Genomic DNA, 21,301 nt, shown 5'->3' with positions numbered 1-21,301 from the left:
GCATAACTTTACTACAGGTGTATCCGGATTGCAGTACATAATTAAATAATCACAGTTTTAGATATTAAAAATCTAATAAATTTTATTATTAACAAAATACATTTACAATGGAAAAGGTTACTGATATATATTTTACGTTATCTCTTACTTGTTATTATAAATTATTACTGTGTTATTATTAATTATCATATATGTATTATTGTGATTTATTAACTCATTACTATATTTATGCTCTTTTGATAAGATTATTTTGTACTGTTGTCACCTGTTTAGTGTTCTAATTTAACACAAAATGATTATGTTGATATTAATAGATCTTTTTTACTATTGTTGTACATTGGGTTTACCGTTGGAAGTGAAATAAATATATAGCTAGAGTGATGTCGAAAGATTAGATACAGTAATGTCAAGATGCTCAAAACAAATGAATTCAATCTGTACATATCTTCCTATAACACTATTAAAGTTGTACTCAACGATAATCCCAAATATATAGGACGATTAAATTTGAACTCCTCTTTACCTAAAGTATTTTACGAATAATCAACATACTTCTTAAGTACATTAAAGTCAACAAGTTCAAAACTAGATTGAAATTACTATTAAATATGAATGAGAGGGTTGCTTTTGTGTATAATGATTGAAACAATATTCTAAATAAAGTTATATATTTAATATATTATAACTTCAATACAATGAAGAGTTGACGAAGATATGAATATATATTTTATTGGTAAAAAATATCATAGATAAAAGTAATGAACGCTGATATGACAAAAAAAAGTATTAAATGCAGTGTTTTTGTTGTTTTCTATGTGTATTAATTTGAACACATTTATTATATATGAATTTAAAGTTAATACTACTGGCCTTGTCATTTGGTAATCTTGATCAATATTGAGTTTCTGGTCTGGCTTTGACATCACATAAACATATGATTCATAAATGCAATCTGATTGTCATTTGTCAATGAGATTGAGGTTGTAGTGGATATCTTTGATTATCGGAATCAAGTTATTTTCATTTTTATAACCATTTTTCTATATAACTTCATAATTTATATTTTGTATTTATATTAGTAAGCAGAGTAATTAATACATCTTAATCTAAATGACACTTTCAATATTTGTATACCAAATATTTTAGCTGTTTACAATAACATAACCTTAAATATTGTTCAGAGTGACTTTTGTGTTTTGTAATTCTGAGTGGTTTCCGTGTTTATATAAAAAGTACTATGTATAGTTTTGAGGGTGAATTTAGAAGAACACCAGAACAAAATTTATCAGGTGCAAGTAAAAAAGAAAAGCGTGATGAACTTCTAAATAGGGCTCATTATGAACGTTTAAAAAGAGAGGTAAGAATTGAGAAATGTTATGAAAATTGTTTTCCATTTAAAGCCAAAAGCTCCTTCATCCAAATAGGCCTAGCTTTTTTATATAAATTTATTATAATATAGTTTTAACTAAACTTAACTATTGGAAAGAGCTTTTTATTAAGCTCACAAATTTCACATTTAGAATTGTGTAATTTTGTAAAATCGTATTTACCCCAATAATTCTGCTTTCATACTCTGATGTAATGTTTTGATATGATATATTGTTTTGATACAACGTAATGTTTTGATACATACCCATAACCGATACACTTCTGCATAGCCCATGTTACATGTTGTGTTACTTGTAGGCTAGGCCTAGGCTTAATATTAAAACTTGAAGGAGCTTTAGATACTTGATCTCAGTTTTCCATAAATTTACTGACTGAGAAAATTTGTCATGGCTTGAATCTAACTTGAAAATATTTAATTTATTTAACCCTTTTACTGCCGACGTCCGACATATCGGACGTCGGCATTTTTGCCGAAAACGCCAACGTCCGATATGTCGGACGTCTGTTTTTTTATTGTTACTGGCTACTGTTATGTTCAAATGCCGAAATATTCGGTATTTTGGTTGTTTAGGAGGAAAGGATAATGAAAGAAGCCATTTGAAGAACTTTGGATTTCTATTTTCGTCGTCTTTGACTAGAATTGACGAACTACCTAGACAGCTGTCAAAACCAGATGATCGGGTTAGATTACTGAAATCTTCGTTCATTGTTGTTGTTTACAATGTTATCGAAAGTTTTTTGAAGTGTTACTTTTGTTGATCAAGGATAAAATGAGTAAAAGAGTTACATCTAACTCTCCTGTGAGTGAGGGAACAATAATTAACAGTCTAATCGATGGTGGTGTACAAGTGCAAGACGAACTGAGTGACAATTTCCTTCAGAATTTGTCAGATTCAGATGCCGAGAACGATTCTGATATTAGTGTTAGGGCTATTGATGACAATCAAAGTGATGTGGATGACACTGATGACGATCCTGACTTTATCTTACCATCAGATAATGAGGAGTTATTAGATAGTGAGGGGGATGTGGCACAGATAAGTTTACCTTCAACTTCCACTGGTAGGCCTAGAGGAGGCCTACCAGTTTTGGGAAAATCCTCATAGTGCAGCTATGTTTCAAGGTAGCACCTTCAAATTTGGTATATGTTCTAAGCAATTGCTCTAGTTTATAATGATATCATGCTCAAAATTTTAGTATAATTTAAAAAATAAATTATCAGATGCCAAACACAATTTTTATTTTTTTATTTATTTTTTATTTACATAATTTTTAAAATTAAATAATGAGTTTGTTTCAAATTAAAATTTCTTTTTATTACTTGAAAAACAGCATTTAAATACGAGTAAATAAAGTAAAAATTAATACAAATCTAATGAAAAATAAAAAAGATACAGCATTTTTTGTAAATGAATGCACAACAGCGATTTTCCCCCTTGGCAATTTTGACTGGTACGATAAAAAAATGGCCGGCAGTAAAAGGGTTAATGAAAATATTTTTGAGATTTTGTGACAGGGAGAGACTGTATAAGCGGGCTACACTCGTTATTTGGCTGTTTTTATCAAATGTTTTGATTCTTTTAAAATAAATTGAACGATTTTATACTAACCTTTATTTAACTTAACATAGGCCTATGACTTCAACTGATTAATGATTAAAATAATAAAAAGAAGAAGTAACTATTTTTAAGAAGTTGAAAATGGCAATGAATATGAGGAAACTGTATGAGATAGTTCTTGGCAAAATTTCAGAGAAATTTGAGGAGTGGAATAGGGATAGACTGTCTAGCAGATAATCTTTGTGATTTTTTTGCACTGCATGGAAGTGCACCTGTCTGAGGAGAATCCTTTTCTCTATTTCACAAAAGTGGTTACTCACTACGATTTAGGCAATCTATAAATATTGTAACGTTTCTCTGAAATGTAGGTCTAGATAAAAGTTGGTTTTGTTATATGTTAATATCATTGTCATATTTATTTTTTTAAGAATTGCAATGTATTATTTTTGTTAATGTAATGTAATTCTTGTTGCATACGATTATTATATAATATTGAAGTTAGATAATATATCAAATCATTCAATAATAATCGATTAACAAGTGTAGGCCGTTTATGAAAGTCTCCCCAGCTAGTTCAATATATGGCCACCAAAACAATCAAATAGAATATTGAAATACGAGGCATGTTCAGAAAGTAAGTACCATTAAAAAAAAAGAAGTAAAACAATTTTTTAACACAATTTTATTTTTACATGAAAGCCCAAACCTTAAATATTTTTCAACATAGTTTTCACTGATGTTCAAACACTTGTTGTAGTGGGAGATCAATTTTCCTATATCCTCTTCGTACAAGGTTCCTGCCAGCGAATATAGCCATTACTCCATGGCAGTTTTCACTTCATCATCGACTTCAAAGCGCTGGCCGCCTAGCTCTTGCTTCATGTGTAGGAACAAGTGGTAGTCAGAAGGTGCCAAGTCCAGGCTGTAGGGCGGGTGATTGAACTGCTCCCAACGATTGTCGAACCAATGTTTGAATGTCACCAGCGGTATGGGGCCGTGCATTGTTATGGAGCAACACAATTCCGTAACTGAGCATTCCTTTCCGTTTGTTTTGAATTGCCTGCCTTAGTTTGCTTAAGGTTTCTAAATACCTCGCCGTATTAATGGTTTTACCTCGTGGGAGAAAATCATTCAGCAAAACACCATTCTGATTCCAAAAGACAGTGCACATGATTTTTTGTGCCGACATTCTCATCTAAAATTTTTGTTTCTTCGGGGATTACGTGTGTCACCACTCCATTGACTGTTTGGATTCCGGTGTGACATGACAGACCCAAGTTTCATCACCTGTCACAATTTTGTTTAAAAAATCCTCCGCATCATCACTGCACCGTGTGAGAAAAGTCAAAAGACTTCTGAGTTTTTTGGTTTTGTGCACGTCAGTGAGCATTTTTGGAACCCATCAGGAACACAGCTTGCGATAACCTAAGCATATCAACAATTTCGTACAAAATAGTGCATGAAATTTGTTGGAAATCATCAGATAGGGTTGTTATAGTGAAACGTCTGTTCTGTTGAATTTTTTTGGCAACTGCCCTTACAAGATCATTGGTGATGAGAGAAGGCCGACCGCTCCGATTCTCATCATGCACATTTTTTTGACCGCCATTGAACATTCTAACCCATTTTCTCATCATGTCTTCCTTGTAAACATCTTGCAGTTAACGATAAATTTCAGCCGGTTTCACATTCTTGCGTTAAAAAATCTTATTACAGAATGAATCTCAAAATCGGTGGGATCACCAATTGTCTTAAACGTTCAGAGAAAACTGAAAACACAACGTAGGAAAACTAAAGTGGCGTGAGTCGATAGCTAGTGAACAAGGACAACTAGTGCGCATGCACGGAATACCGATTGCAGCGCTACGGTGGCAGTAGAATGAAATGGTACTTACTTTCTGAACACGCCTCTTATATGTAGCAGCGTATGCTGATGTGGCTTTGGATGGAATCTGGACAATTTCACACTTTTTAGCAGATTGATTATCGATTCAGCCAAAATAATCAAATAAACAATAGGTATACATTTTTAATTGGGTTAAATCGTGTTAATTGTAATTTTTACATTTGATTTTATCAACAACAAATAAAAATATTAAAAACTAACTTTAAAATCAAAGCCTACAGATATTCAGTGAGATGGTTAGCCAAATTTGGGGACTTTGTGCCTGTTTTACATGACTTTTTCACAAATATTCAAGCTGGTTTATCGTTTGAGTGTTTGCTGTTGTTAGTGGATCGACAAAATTTATAGTGCGATGTGTGTAAGATTCAACTGTCCGAGGATATTCCAAAAAATGGCTCAAAATGAATTTGCAAGTTTCACTTTCCAAAACTGAGACTTGAGATTGGAGAAAAAGCCTCTTTTACTACAATCTAAAGTTATTTTATGATATTCCTCATAATATTTAATCCAATTACTTGGTTTTAAAATTCTTGTAGCTCTTATATGAGGGGGTACCCAAAAAAAAACTGGAATTATTTTATAAAAATTATATATTATCAAATTTTTTTACAATACGACCTTATCTCCTTCAAAATAATCTCCATTACAACTAATACACTTGTCCCAACGGTATTTCCATTGATCAAAACATTTTTTGTAGTCATCTTTAGAAATGGCTGCAAGCTCGAGCTTCGTTTTTTTCTTCACCTCTTCAAATCGTTGACCTTTCAAGCCTCTTTTCATGTGTGGAAATAAAAAAATACTCGCATGGAGCGAGGTCAGGCGAGTAAGGTGCGTGGGGCAGTGGAACCATGCCGTTTTTGGCTAAAAACTGCCTAACTGAGATGGCTGTGTGTGCCGGTGTGTTGTCGTGGTGGAAGAACCAGTCTCCAGTCTGCCACAAATCGGGTCTTTTCTGGCGAACACTGTTGCGCAATCTTCTTAAAATCTCCAAATAAAATGTTTGGTTGACAGTCTGACCTGGAGGAACAAACTCAGAATGAACAATGCCTTTAGCATCAAAAAAGCAAATCAACATGGTTTTGATGTTTGATTTGACTTGCCGACATTTTTTTGGACGAGGTGAAGATGGCGACTTCCATTGGCTTGACTGTTGCTTCGTTTCTGGGTCATAACCATAGCACCATGACTCATCACCAGTAATTACCTTTTCCAGAAAATCGGGATCATTTTCGAGATGTTCTTTCAGAAGGCGGCAAGTTTCAACTCGATGTGCCTTTTGATGGTCAGTCAGAAGTCGAGGAACAAATTTGGCAGCAACCCTTTTCAGTCCTAAATCTCCTGTTAAAATTCGCTGAACCGAGCTCCAAGTTAACCTACTACTCTCTGATAGTTCCTCAATTGTCTGTCGACGGTCGGTGAGCACAAGTTCACGAATTTTCTCAACATTTTCGTCCGTTCGAGAGGTTGATGGACGTCCAGAACGAGGTTTGTCTTCAATCGACATGTCGCCATTTTTAAATCGAGCGAACTACTCGTAGACCTGAGTTTTCCCCATAGCATCATCTTTGTAAGCTGTATTCAACATTAAAATAGTTTCTGCAGCATTTTTACCAAGTAAAAAACAAAATTTCACAGCTGCACGTTGTTCACTTAAACTTGCCATGACAAAAAACGAAACAAGAACAAAACAGGGTTAGCGAAAACAGTCACTACGAACGAACAGTATGCACTAGGACAACGGAACTGGGGTCACTGAGCTCGCAATGGGTTTATTCGACAACCTTAAAAAGTTTATTCGTAAAAATCCACTACATTGTTGTATGTACTTGCAATGCATGGAGTTAACCTGTTTTTACGTTTGGTGCTGTAACTCAGTTATTTGTTATTCAATCTTTTTGAAACAAAAATTGTTGAATTGGTAATAAAATATGCTAAAAAAAGTTATCCTGGTGAATTTGTTGTCAAAGTAGCCGTTTCAAAACTAATACAATTTGAAAATTTTGAACTGCCGCCATTTTGAAATGCAATGAGATATTTGTTTTATTTTTTCCACTGAAAAGGACCAACGCCAGTATGGACTGCATACCTGTTAAATTTGAATTCTGTATCTTAAGTGGTTTTTGAGTAGTAATTTTTTTCCCAAAAAACATACAGACAGACAGACGCTAAACGAAGTGAAATAGGGCACCTGTTATATTGCATTATTTGTTAGTTTTGGCCTGCTGAACAATGTGGCAAAGTTTGTTCGAATGGCTGCTGGACACCCTGTATATAGTATTTTGTTTGTATGAAAACTGTGAGTTGTATGGTTATTATAAAATATCCCTTGCAGTGAATAAATACTTAGGATTTTAACATGATGCCTGTGGCAGACGCCTTTAGGCACAGAATCTGATTGAGAGTAATCAAGATTATCTAGTATTGACTCACAATTAAGGTGTTAATGGAAGAGTTCTTTTAAATACAGAATTTATAAAATAAATGAAGGCGGTTTGATAAGTCATTGAATTTTTAAATATCCCATATTGTAACTTTTAAATGCAACAATGCTCAAGTCAGCTGTAATCTATCAATAGACAACTCTAATTTTGAGCAAGCTGCGTTGTGCAGTTGGTGTTTGATAGCCGTTTAAACCTTGTGAATTTTCAAAAAAATGGAAAAAAAGTGAATTTTGTGTGCTGATTAAGCATTACTTTTTATGTAAAACAAAATTCATCACTGAGACTAAGGAAAGACTTGATAAATACTACAGGGACTCAGCACCTTCAGCTTCGATGGTTAAGAAGTGATTTACAGAGCTCTGTTGCGGTTGTACCAGCACTAGTGATCTGAACATTCGGGTCGCCCAAAAGAAGTCATCATGCCAGAAACTGTTGATAAAATTCTTGGAATGATATTGGATGGTCAGAGAATGAAAGTTCGTGAATTGGCTCATGTTGTAGGTATCTCAACTGAATGGGTATATCACATTTTACACGAATGACATGAAAAAACTCTCCGTAAGATAGGTGCCATGATTACTCATACTCAACCATGTGACCACTTTAAAAGAGTGTTTAGCGATGTTCAGCCATAATCTGGACAAGTTTTGGTGCCGTCTTGTAACTGTGGATGAAACTTGGATCCATCACAACATGCCAGAGACCAAGAAACAATCGAGACAATGGGTTTAGTCAACAAAGAAGACCAAGGTAAGTCTGTCAGCCAACATGATCATGGCCATAGTTTGTTGGGATGCACGGAGTGTCATTTACATCGATTACCTTGAGAAGGTTATATCGATCACTGGCGAATATTATTCAAAGCTTTTGGAAACATTCAACGTTGATTTGGAGCAAAAACGGCTGTATTTGGCGAAGAAAAAAGTGCTGTTCCTTCAAGACAATGCACGTGTGCATACTTGTCTAGTCATGATGGCAAAAATTCAGGAATTGGACTGCGAACTGCTACCCCATCCAGCACATTCTCCAGATCTAGCCCCCTGCGACTATTTCCTATTTTCAAACGTAAAGAAATTGCTGGATGGTAGGAGATTTGGGTCGAATGAAGAAGTCATTACTGAAACAAACGCCTATTTTGAGAGCCTTCAAAAAACTTATTATTTGGAGGGAATAAAAAAAAAATTAGGAAAACACTGGACTGAGTGTATGGAGCTAAAAAGAGATTATATTGAAAAAAATGTTTATTTGCTGAAAAATTTGTTTTATTCAAAAAGTCACTGATTTATCAAACCGCCCTTGTATTCTAAAATGTTCTTATTAGATGGATTTAATAACCCTATTAGTGAGCCATTAATTATTAAACTGTTGTAAAAGGCATCATATAGCGGTCATTGCAAGTGGAGGTAAACGAATCAGGTGGCAATAAACGTGAATACTGCTTTTATAGGTAACATACGAGCAGCTGTAGCTGCATGCTGTCTGCAGTGCCGGATGAGGACTTCTGCCACTGACCTTACCTCTGTACCAAATGATATTTAGGACTGCCTCTTAAATGACTTATTCCTAGTTATAAAAGCTAAAATTTTACCATTGATTGGATAGTGTTCTTTTCTAATCTAATAATTATCATATTATTGACAAATTATTTATTTTAGGAGTGTCGCCGTAGAGAAAAAAGTACATTAACAATACAGTCATATTTGCGAAGCTACATTGTCCGCCAGTCACAGAAGAATATTCATAGACAGGAATTCGATGCCACTACCAAGAAAGTTGATTTGGATCCAGACAGTGCAACTCTTACACTACTTGTGCAGAAACTGCTTTTCTTCTACAAAGCAGACGTTGATACTACTCGACTGGTGAGAATAACTATCTCATTTATAACTAATGTTATTTAAAGATATAACTTCTCAATTTTGGTGTGCCTTATTTTATATGTTGTATTTTCTTATCTTAATCCTTCTCTATCACTACATATATATATTATCTCTTGAAAATGTCTTGTTTAGACGAAATATAGAGAATTTTTATGTTCCATTTTTCTGTTTTTATTGAAGATGTATATATACACTATTATATATATATATATATATATATATATATATATATATATATATATATATATATATATATATATTTATACATACTAGTAGTTAACCGCGGCTACCACACACAATTTTCTGTTGAAAAACAGGACATTGTATTCACATATTCTTTTTCTATGACACTCTAACACTCCTGAGATAATTGAAAGTCACAAAGCTATTCCAATCTCCTGATTTATTTTAGATTTAAGTCGAAAGAACAGTATTTTGGGACCCTGAAGTCGTAGAGTTAAAACGGTTTTTAGAAGGCATTCCATGATAGTTATTGAATTGCTCCAATGATTTCAGTAACAATTGAACTATTTTAGGCAAGTGTGGAGGAATCCTTAAGTCAAAGACAATAGCAATTAATGGTATAATGCATGGTAGGATTCTGTGGAGTTTAGGAATGGAAGTAAGCTTTTCTTTGTTATGTATTATGTTAGTGTCCATGGTTAACAGCTTGAATTGATAAGTAAAATTGCTAATGGCTCTTATTTGTTACTCTGCGTATAGGTGAGTACTTCTGATTTGAAAGAATTATATTTTCTATGCCATGGTTGAGTTTGCTATGCTGCCACGATCAAGAAAATATTTCTAAAAGTGTATACTTATACCCATTGTAATATACATCTGGCCTAAGATATTTGTGGTGACACAGTTGAGTTTGTTGGCAAGAAAATATACATGTAGCCTATATAAAATATAAATATAAACGTCTGAAAAGCATACTTCTTACAAAAAACATCTAAGTTGGGGTTTATAAAAGTTTTTATATTTGTAGCAAAATATAGATTGTAACATTATCTTTAATTCCCGCATTATGCTAGGCCTACTAATTAAGCTGCATACTTAAAATTTGAGTTAAAAGTGTTTAAATTTTATATCTGGATAACCTCTGTGCCCCAAAGTGATTACAGAAAATATTGAAGTAAGAAGTGATGTTATTTTTATATGTTTATGCTTACTCTATGCTTTCAAGGCTATAAATATCAATTACATTTAAAATGCTACTTAAATGAATTAAACATATAATTGTGTTGTAATATTATACTGTTGGTGACTATAACTTCGTCTTTGAAATCTGCATTCACTGCTAATCAAAAACTGTACAATAATTTAATACTTTCTAAAATTTAAATGTAAACAAATGTTTCTGTCTCTTTGATGAACTTCAGCTGAAAGTGAAGTAGCCTAGTGCAGTCTGCCCGATCCAATGTAAAACATTCCAAAATCAACAACAGTTTATAAATAAAAAAATTAATGAAATAAATAATTTAAATTGGAAAATTGGACTGAATCGTGAATCTAAACCATTCTCAAATCCCCTTCAACACACACAAAAATTTTTTTCAAAATATGTCAGTCATTTAGGAGGAGTTCAGTGACATACACACGTACACAAGAAATATATATATATATATATATATATGTATAAAGATATATATATATATATATATATATATATATATATATATATATATATATATACATATTTGCAATGGTAACATTTCAAGATTTTACTCTGTAACGTATTTAACGAATATACAGTGCTCAGAAAAGGGTGTCACAAACTTCTGTGGTTGGTATTACTCATGATTGCAAATAAAAAAGTCTTATAAACGTAGGCCAGGAAATGTTTGTTTAGCTGGTAGCCGGCATTTTCAATTTTTTTAAAGAATTGTAAACTCCAGAACGAGTAAAGCTACAAATGTATAACTTTGCATTTAAGTTATGACAAACAAGAGGAAAGCTCAAGAAAATAAATTTGTGATTTACTTCAATATTATCCAAATGGCACCTGTTGAAAATGTTTAAAGTCAAATAATAAAAAAATCAATATAGTTATAAAAAGTTTACAACATACCAAATATTTTACAATTTTTATTACAATTCCAATGGTACTTTATTGTGCAGTAATTTAACATGTTGACTACGGCAGGCGTCTTACGGTTGTGAATAGAAAGGAGAGTAGTTGGTCTCACTCGGTATAGAGTCGTAGTGAAGGTGTTAACCTTTCAACACAATTTTTATTTTTGACCAGTCCCCTCCCTTCTGTGCCACATGTTTTGCTGTTTTTAACCTTTTTTGACATTTTTTAGCTCTTGCATGATTAAACTAATGTATTTATTATATTACATGAATTTCTGAATTTTTTTAACATAACTGTATTTAACCTTTTAAAACACTAGGCCTATTTGACTATTTAAACAAATATTTTCTCACTTAAAAATAAGTACTTATCTTACTTACATTTAAAACATTTTTGTGAGAGTATGGTATTTCTTGAAGCAATCTTCAAGACAAAGTCCAGCCTCATACTGTCGGCATCAGTAAGTTGTGTCTCTTCTTTTCCCCCTTTTACTGCATACTGCACATTCTTTGGGGCTTAGCTTTTTCACCAGTGAGGAGAATTTCTTTAATGAAATGTCGCTCTGTCAAATGTGCAGGCGGGGGGCTCAGCAGAGGGTCTTACATGAATTTGTTTTGGCGCATCTGTTTGAAATCTTTCTAATATCTCTTTTACTAGCCCTAACCTAAATGTAAGGTGATCAATATTAGCATGGTTGGATTTCCAAATAATGTAGGAGTTTAAAACAGTAATGTTGAGCAACCTTTTGAACAATTTTATGTACCATTTTGTACCTTGTTTTCTTTCCATTAGAATGTTTTCAAGTATCTGGTCCCTCATATCAATACCTCCAATATTTTTATCGTAATCTAACACGCAGTTCAAGAATTGAGAAAATATTTTCTTCATTGCCCAGTTGAATACATTTTTGTGTTAAAAAATAGGTACATTGATGAAGTTAAATCATATTAACATCCATGAAGTTTATTTATAATTTTTGCAATATTATATTGTAAGCAAATAGGTCATGAAAAAAAATAAAGCTATGCAGAGGGAAAATAAATCAGGGTGTGGATTTAATGTAGTTGTAGCTGAAGTAAAATGTATTGTTTTTTGCCTGAGGGAAGCAGTTAGTGATTTTAGATTTTTTAGTGTCACACTACTTATTAATGATAATTTACTAATAAAGATTTAAGAATTTAATTTTCAATAATGTAGACATTGCCTTTCACTGTTTCAGATATACATATGTCGGATTGTATTGAAGCACTGTAAACGTCTGATGGTTGCTTGCATGGAAGATGCACTGTGGAACTTCCGCCTCCGAAAGCTGCTCAAGATCTGCATGTCTGGGTTTGGGTCATCGCTGAGTCGAGAAATGGTCCCAACTCCTTTGCGGATCTTTGAGATCGTTACCTCTCAAGGAGTTCTGGAGAAAGACATAAAACTTAGTAGAGATCGTGCCATAGGTTTCCTTGTACAGGTAGGTCTATGAAGAAGTGTGATAGAAACTTCTGAAAGTTGTGGCAAAATTAGAGAATGTATGATTTAGAATTTATTTAGAAGTTACTACAGCAGGAATAATATTCCAGTAAACCACCAGGGCTCCATTAATCTGTTTGTCCATTTCTGTGATAACTCTCGATAGAAATATCCTACAGTCTTCAAACTCGGTACATATGCTCCTGTTGGTTCAAGGAAGAGCTTTTATTGATTTTAGGGTCAAAAGGTTAAAGGACAATCCATCCGTGTTGCTCCATCTGTCTGATACATTTTGATAGAAATGTCGTAAAGATTGAAATTTACTACACAGATTTCTCCTAGTGTAGAGAAAAATTGTATTGATTGATTCTAAGTACAAACAACAGTCAATTCATCCATCATCAATTTAGTAGTAATTTTTAGTATAAAACTTCTATTCTATTTTTAATAGTCTGTAGTAATATAGGGAATTGAACTGTAGACATAACATAAGCCTTTTTGAAATAATTTGTGGAGTGCCTCAGTTACAATCAATATTATGTTTTGCTATCTGAATGCTTCTACAATGCCAAATCCCTGTGGTTGTAGCATAAAAGACCAAATTCTAACACAGCATGCAGTGTGATAATACATGTAGAAGATGGTTCTATAAGGATTGTACTAAGATTTCCAAGGCAGAATATGATTGACTAGTGGGTGGATGATAATATCAAATAGAAATGCATACTATGCTGATTAAGACTATACACTACACACAATAAACAATACAGCACAGCCAGCGAATGAAAATTGCGAACCACTAATGGATTGCGAATGAAGAATGTATGAAACAGGCACAACAAGCTGAAAATGGCACAATATTCTACGGCAACTGCTAGGCTCACACTGAGGTAATGGCGGCCAAGCGAGCAGAAGTCTGCTATTGTTGTCATCCGCATGGCATGCCAGTATTGTATGACAATAATTGTCGTCACCAGCAGCGAATGTGTTAATGATGACAATCTTTCAGTATGATACTGGCTAAAATAAATTGTTTTGCAATTTATGTTATGTGAACTGTAAAAGAAAATTAATTAATCTTCAAAAAATGTCAGTGATGTTGACACAACTCACAATCTTTTTAAGAATGAACCTCACGCTCTAAGGACTGGCGGCTTGAAAGTGGTACATCTTTAAAATCTGTATACAGAAATATAGTATTTGAAATAAATACTTAACAAACATGTAAACAGTTTTATAATTTTTAATCTGTCGAATTCCACCAGAAATAATACAAAGACTAAAGATCACAAGAACGTGAGTTGATTTGATCAAAACTACATGATTCAATCTGCTCTTATACTTGGATAAATACTTCACGATAATGCACATTCACAATAAGAATACAAAGAATACTTACCAATTAAAGCTATTTTGAACTGCCAAAGTTATGTCATGTAATCCTTTGATTAGTATCCCACAACAAATTCGGGACTGCAATACGCGTCACCTGCGATAATCCTGATAGCCATGCGGGAAGCACTATTGTGCTAAACAGTTTTCTCAGTAATGTTTTGTGATGAATAATTTTTCACCTGAGTACGTATATCTATCGAAATGGATAAGAAACAACTTTCAAGTAGTTTCCATCATTCCCACTAAGAGAACTGTATGTGTACAATTCTGTTGTTATATCTGATATATGTTGTAACCTCATTTTTATTTTGCTGGTTGACTTTATTATGTTTATTAGAAAATACTAACAATATTTTATTCTATACTCATATTTTGTATAGAATATCTCGTAGAATAACACAAAAAAATTTTAAATTGTGTGTTTATATATTACTTTTTATTTACTCCTCCAGTAGTCAACCCAAAAACACGTAAAAAAGTTTAAAATATAAAACTTATATTTTAGGGCACTTTTACAAAAAAAAACCCACCTAGTCAAAGGATTAAGTATTCAAGACAATAATTATCAAATGAACAGAGTAAAGTTAAGTCTGTTTATCAAGCCTTGGAAAAAGTAAAAATATGAGAACCTCTGAACCTCTGTGGAATTTAAAATGCTTCAATATTTTCAAACAAGAGTTGAAAACCAAGTTCATCAATAAAAACCCATTATGTTTTGTATTGTTGTAACATTCACAATCAAACAAAGAAACCAAAATTAACTAACAAACCCAATTAAATATTTTTCTGGCATTTAACCAAAACACTCTTTGTTCATATATATTAAATATTAAAACATTGAGGAAACAAGGTTTATTCTCTTCCTAAGTTTAACTATGACAGTATCAGCAATAATAAACATGAAATATCACATCAGAGGTTGATGAATACAACTTTAACCAGCTGAACTATTTGTCAGTACATAACACTACTCCCCCTGTCTACATAGTCCAAATATGCCACAAGTTTAACAGAAAAGAGTTCGAGGGCTTTTTGTTGTGTTTTTAGTAGACATATTAAGTTGATCCGATCTGTAAGAGTAATCATGGCCTAACCTTGGAATGTCCAGACCAACATCATCTCGACTTGGGGAACGTTGTGACTCTGGAATACCTTGAGCAATCCTTGGCTTGGAAAAAGTTATTCACACTGTAACACCGATAATTGAATTGTTTTAGTGTGATTTCCTCTCTCTAGCAATGGTTGCTATAGTTTTGGAATATTCTGATTACCTGATTCTGGCTTGTATGGTTGAGTTGGTTGGCAAATAAAAGTCTTATCAGTGTTTAAATGAGGTCTGAGTTGAACAATGACTTTGTATTTCATTTCCATCTTTGGTCAGAAGATGGCGGTTTTAATGATCCTATCACACAAGTGACTGGTAGGAATCCATTTTGGCCCTTGTTGGTTATAGTTCTTATAATAAGGAGGATTATGCAGTGCTACTTGTTACATAACAAGCTTTGCTAAGGTCACAAGCTAAAGTTCAAGGCTATAGCTCATTTCGTTCTCAAGATATCCTGCGGTCGGATATACAGAAATTATACAGAAAAGAAATTTTTACATTCACGTGGCAGATAAAAAAAGAAATTGGTGTCAACGTACTAAGTGGTAGAATTCAATGACGCTCAGTTAAATTCCTTGGTTGGATATGAAGAACCATCACAGAACTTCTTCTCATCTGTGTAGAAATGAAGTTTCGTGTAAATTTCAAGTCTGAAGATGATGTTTATTGAAATATTTTGTTACGCGGTACATTAACGAGAGTTTTTTTGTTCATTGAGTTAAAATTCATAGCAGTGATTAAATAATAGAAGTTCCACTGAGATAGTGAGGGTACTACAACACAAGTGTGGTGAAATCTCATCTTGTAACTAACTTTTAACATTGACTTTCACTCAATTACAGTATTTTTTTTTCTTTTTACTATTTGGATAATCTAAATTTGTCACACTTTAAAATCTCATATGATTTTACTCAGCTTGTTTGATTTATTGTGCAATTTTCTTGTTGCCAAGAAAGGAGTTTCTTATCTTTGGAAGTTTCATATTGAATGTCAATTGAAGTAATGGTTAAGGATGAAATCTCATGTATGATCTGTTCATGTAGAATGTATTCCTCTTTAACACATTGAGGTTTATTTCTTTGCAATGTTAATTATAGTTGTGATCAGAAGATCTTTGGCATACAATATTATAGTCAAAACGAAACAAGACCATAGTGTAATACATCATCCTAGCTATCAAAGGACGGAGCTTTTTCCTAGCTGTAGAATGGTCATCATTTCCTTGTCAATCGAAAATCCCACGAACTGTGAGGTACATGCTGTTATTTGTTTGCTTGATACTAAAGGCGTGAAAGCACTTGAAATTTACCACTGGAATTGTGAAGTGTAATCAAAAATCATTATTAGTATTGTAATGCTATTCAAAAAGGTAAGAGCTTTAAAAGATGGCCAAAAGAAGGTTCAGGATGAGAAAAGGAGTAGACAGCCTTCAATGATCACTGACAAATTGGTGCAGAAAGTGAATGAAAAAGTGAAAATGAACAGATATTTAATAATTTTTTTCATTATTAGAAGACTTTCTTCAAGCTTCATGAAGTGTTCTCTATGACATTTTTATCAAGAAGCACGTTTTGCTGTATGGTAATGTCTGTCCATATGCGGCAAAACAAACTCAAGATATTATCACAGCATTTTGTTGGAACAATTAGAATAACCCTCAAACAGCCCCAACTTAGCGTCCAGTTAATAGCATTTGTTTTTTCATCTGAAGAAGCATCTTAAAGGTTAGTGCCAGAACAACGACAATTGCTTTAAAATGATTGTGTCGCTGTCTCTGTTAATTCAGACGGCAATCTTCTATGAAGACAGCATACTAAAAGTTGTTTTTAGATATGATAGGTGCCTTAATATTGATGGCAATTATGAAGAAAAAGTAGATAAAAGTGTGAGCTTTCATATTAAAATAAAATTGTTAGAAAAATTGTACTTGATTTTTTTTTATATGTGAAAAAAACATGTCTCGTATATAGTATAAAATAATTTTACTGGCAAATTGTACTGTATTTTTTTATGTAAACAAAATTTTATTTATTTTTTTTTTCTGGGTTCGTCAAACACATAATTTGAACCAACTTGAATGACTTATATTTTATCAAAACAATGTTCATCGTTGGTGACTGTATACAAATCATCACCATTGTCTTAATCCTCTTCAAATAACTAAACTGTAATTAAACTGCCTTCAATGAACAGACCTTCTGAATATGTTCTTTCTTTTTGAAAAATTGACATAAAGTGTATCCCTTGTTCTAAATTTATAAGAAGAGTGTTAATTACCTCTACATTGTAGACACAATCCACATAAATCTAATTTTTCTAAGTACAATGTTTTGTCTTTGGATTTACTCTTCTTAAACTTGGGTAGCTTGTGATTTAGTTCTTTCCCCTCAGTATACGAAGATGATTTGTTTGTGTAGTGGAATTTTTATGAACATGATTTTGATAGTAGACATTGGTGACGTACCTAAAAATTCTCTGGTACACCTAAATGAACACAAATCAAATGATGAAGACATTTTAAATAGCTCTACATTACCAACAAAAACAAATAATGCCCTGTCTAACTTAACGCTACTGTACTGGAACGCGCAGGGTGTAACAAACAAGCTGGACTATCTGAATCATTTAGCATCACTGCACAGTGCTGATGTTATCTGTGTTTCTGAACACTGGGTTCTTAACTCTGACATTGATTTTTTGACACTGCAAGATTATAAAACTGCAAGCTACTTTGTTAGATCAAATGCGATTCATGGTGGTACAGTGATCTTTGTGAAGGAGAATGTGCGTTTCCAAGTATATAATAAGTTATCACTGGTAGTTGAAGAGCAAATTTTTGAACTTACAGCAATACAGTTAATTGATTTTAATACCATCATCGTTTGCTTTTATAGACCACCTACAGGTAAGACCAGCGCTTTGTTTGACAAGCTGCATGCAGTTTTCTCGTGTGTGCATGGTGTGAACTTTGACTTTATATGCGCAGGAGATTTGAATATCGATCTGTTAGCCGATAATAATGATACCTTAGAGCTGTATAACTTAACTAAAACTTTTGGTTTACACATAACGATTAAGGATGTTACCAGGCCAAATCTATCTTCAAATGCGGCAAGTAGGGGCTCCTGTTTGGACAATATTGTTACATCCTTACATCCTGATAGATGGAATGCTTCCGTTTTGCACACAGGTGTGTCTGATCACAACGCCATCATTTTCAGTACACCAATGAACGTGACTTCAGACAATCTTAAGTTAAAGAAACTTGTTAGGCCTATCAATCCTCAGAACTCTAAGCTATTTCTAACTTACCTTAATAGTATAAATTGGTTAGCTATATATAATAGTAAGGATGACTTAAACAATAAGTTCAATAAGTTCTTTGATTTGTTGTTATGGGCGGTAAACAGCGTAACGCCTATGAAAACTGTTGGGATAACCAACAGAAATAGTAAATCTAACAACAAATGGTACAATGAGGACTTAAAAATATTAAAGGTCCAACTTGACAATGCTTACTATTTATTCTGCAACACTAACTGTAACAGGTCTAAAGAAAATTATATTGCTCTTAAGAGAACGTACAAGGCAGAAATTAAAAAAGCCAAACTTAATCATAATAACAACATAATTGACAGTTCAAACAATAAATCAAAAGCTGCATGGTCTGTCATAAATCAGCTTAGAAATGTTAACAGTAAGCCTCCCAATATTAACGCTAATTTAACGCCTGATGCTTTTAACAATTTTTTTCTTACCAGTGTAGAACAAATTTGTAATAGCATACCAACTGATGTAAATAAGCCTAATCATAGTGTTTTTCTTGACAATAGTGAGAACTGTGCAACAGGAAACAATTCAGTAGGGTTATTCACTCTTAGAAGTTTTACAGTAGAAGAAGTCTACCTAGCCATAAACCAACTGAATAATAGCACTTGTCTTGATATATATGGCACCAATGCAGCAATACTGAAGTTATCAGCTAGGTCTATTTGTGAAGTACTAACATATCTTTTCAACTTGTGTATTAAGCAGGGTATTTATCCTGACAAACTAAAAGTAAGTAAGGTCATTCCAATACACAAAAGAGGGCCTAGGGTTGATTGTGCCAACTATAGGCCAATATCCATTGTTCCGACGCTGTCAAAGGTCTTGGAACGTCTCATTCATGAACAACTTTCCTCCTTCTTGGAATCAAATAAGTTATTGTCCAAGAATCAGTACGGCTTTAGACCTAACCATAGCACTGTTGAAGCTACTCAGGATTTGATCTTGAATTGTTTTGAAGGACTGGAGAACAACCTGAACGTTCTTTTCAGATCATTTGATATGTCCAAGGCCTTTGACACAGTGTCGCATCATATTTTACTGGATAAGATGTATTTTTATTCTATTGACAACAGTGTAGTGCAGTTCTTAAGATCTTATTTAAACAATCGATGGCAATCCGTATTCCTAAATGGCTCTTACTCAAAACAGTTAAGTGTACAACAAGGTGTCCCACAAGGGTCCATTTTGGGACCCTTGCTTTTCATACTCTATGTTAATGACCTGCCGTACAACCTAAATGCTCATTCAGTAAAATCATTTCTATTTGCTGACGATTTGGCAGTGTGTGTCCAGGGTAACAGTGCAGAAAATGTGGGTTACATAATCGACGCCAAAACTAAAACCATTCATGACTGGTGTAATGCAAATAAGTTAAGCCTTAATGACGGGAAAACTCAGGACCTTGCTTTCAGTCTTAGCAATCGGGGGGAAGTAACCCACTCAAAATTCTTGGGGTTCACAGTCCAGAGCAATCTTAAATGGCATCAGCAAATTGACAGTCTTGCGAACAAAATTTCAAAAGGCATTTTCTTGATCAGAGCACTTAAAGGCAGTGTCTCTGTTGGTGTTCTGCTCTGTGTTTACTATGGCCACATACATAGCTACCTCTCTTATGGAACTTCAATCTGGGCAAACCATGGATATGTACAGAAGCTTTTTGTGCTGCAAAAAAAAGCAATCCGTCTGATTTGTGATGCACACTGGCAGGCCCACTGTAAAGAGCTCTTCATTAGGTTAGGTGTCCTTTCATTGCCTTCTATGTATATATTTAGCACACTCTTGTTTGTTAAGAGGAACTTGGCACTTTTGCCTGCAATGTCTGAGGTCCATAACTATGCAACTAGAAACAAAAATAAACTTATAAGTGAACGATGCAGATACTCTGCAACTCAGAAGAGTTTTCTATACCAAGGCATAAAAATGTTTAATGTTTTGCCGGAAGGTATTAAAGAGCTGCCACTCACTAGATTTAGATAAAAACTAAAGAACTTTCTAGTTGCAACCTGCTTATACGATGTAACAGAATTTTACGAAGTTGTTAACTCTTTAAGTTAGGTTAAGTAACCTTTTAAGTTGACTTTGTTATACATGTGAACATGTTTACAACAAATAAATATTTGATTTGATTTGATTTGATAAACTTCCTTGTTTTCTATTTTTGAAACTTCAATGGACAATGAAATTATTCATTTTTCTAACGTTACATTCCCCCTTGCAATATCTTCTTGTATGTCATGTATTTGGCACAACTTTCTGTACTTGATGTTCAGAAATAAAGCATTATTCTATTCTATTCTATTTTCATGGACTTCTGTGTCCAAAATACCTCTAATAAACAACACGTAAATAGAGCTACGGAGAGAGAGAATTTGGAATCCCTACATCATGATACAAACAATTATGTTTTAGCCAATTGCTTAAGGTAATTGATAAAATCTAAGACAGACTCACTCCTAGTCTGTACCCTGGATAAAAATGTATGTTGCTCAGTTAGAATGTTTCTCTTAGGACAAAGCTGATTTTTAACAGATGATTAAAAGTTCGTGAGTCAGGGCGTTCTGGGCCATTAAAGTTTGAAAGAAGTTAAAAATGTCTTGGTGAGAGAGAGTTGATTAACGATATTACCCCTGTTTTCTGTGAGTCCTCATCATTCCCAATTACACCCTTAATTTTTAAATAATTTTCAAACCTTTGGCAATAATTTAAAAATGTTTCACAGTTCTCTTCAAATGGGGAGAAGTTAGTAGCCTGG

At 33.4% G+C, this 21,301-nt stretch overlaps 1 protein-coding gene across 1 annotated transcript in view; it reads left to right on the top strand.

Moving 5' to 3' along the window:
• Positions 1–958: 958 nt before the first annotated feature.
• The window catches only part of LOC124354610 (ubiquitin-protein ligase E3C), a 58,344-nt gene continuing 38,001 nt past the window's right edge, over positions 959–21,301 (top strand). The window contains exons 1-3 of the mRNA XM_046805209.1: positions 959–1,357; positions 8,954–9,160; positions 12,478–12,720. Coding sequence (XP_046661165.1) covers positions 1,238–1,357; positions 8,954–9,160; positions 12,478–12,720 — 570 coding nt within the window. The 5' untranslated portion in view covers positions 959–1,237. The remainder of the gene's footprint in view (positions 1,358–8,953; positions 9,161–12,477; positions 12,721–21,301) is intronic.

Source organism: Homalodisca vitripennis, chromosome 2 (assembly GCF_021130785.1).
Source record: "Homalodisca vitripennis isolate AUS2020 chromosome 2, UT_GWSS_2.1, whole genome shotgun sequence".
Classification (NCBI taxonomy): domain Eukaryota; kingdom Metazoa; phylum Arthropoda; class Insecta; order Hemiptera; family Cicadellidae; genus Homalodisca; species Homalodisca vitripennis.
This window is presented reverse-complemented; position numbering and strand designations above follow the sequence as displayed.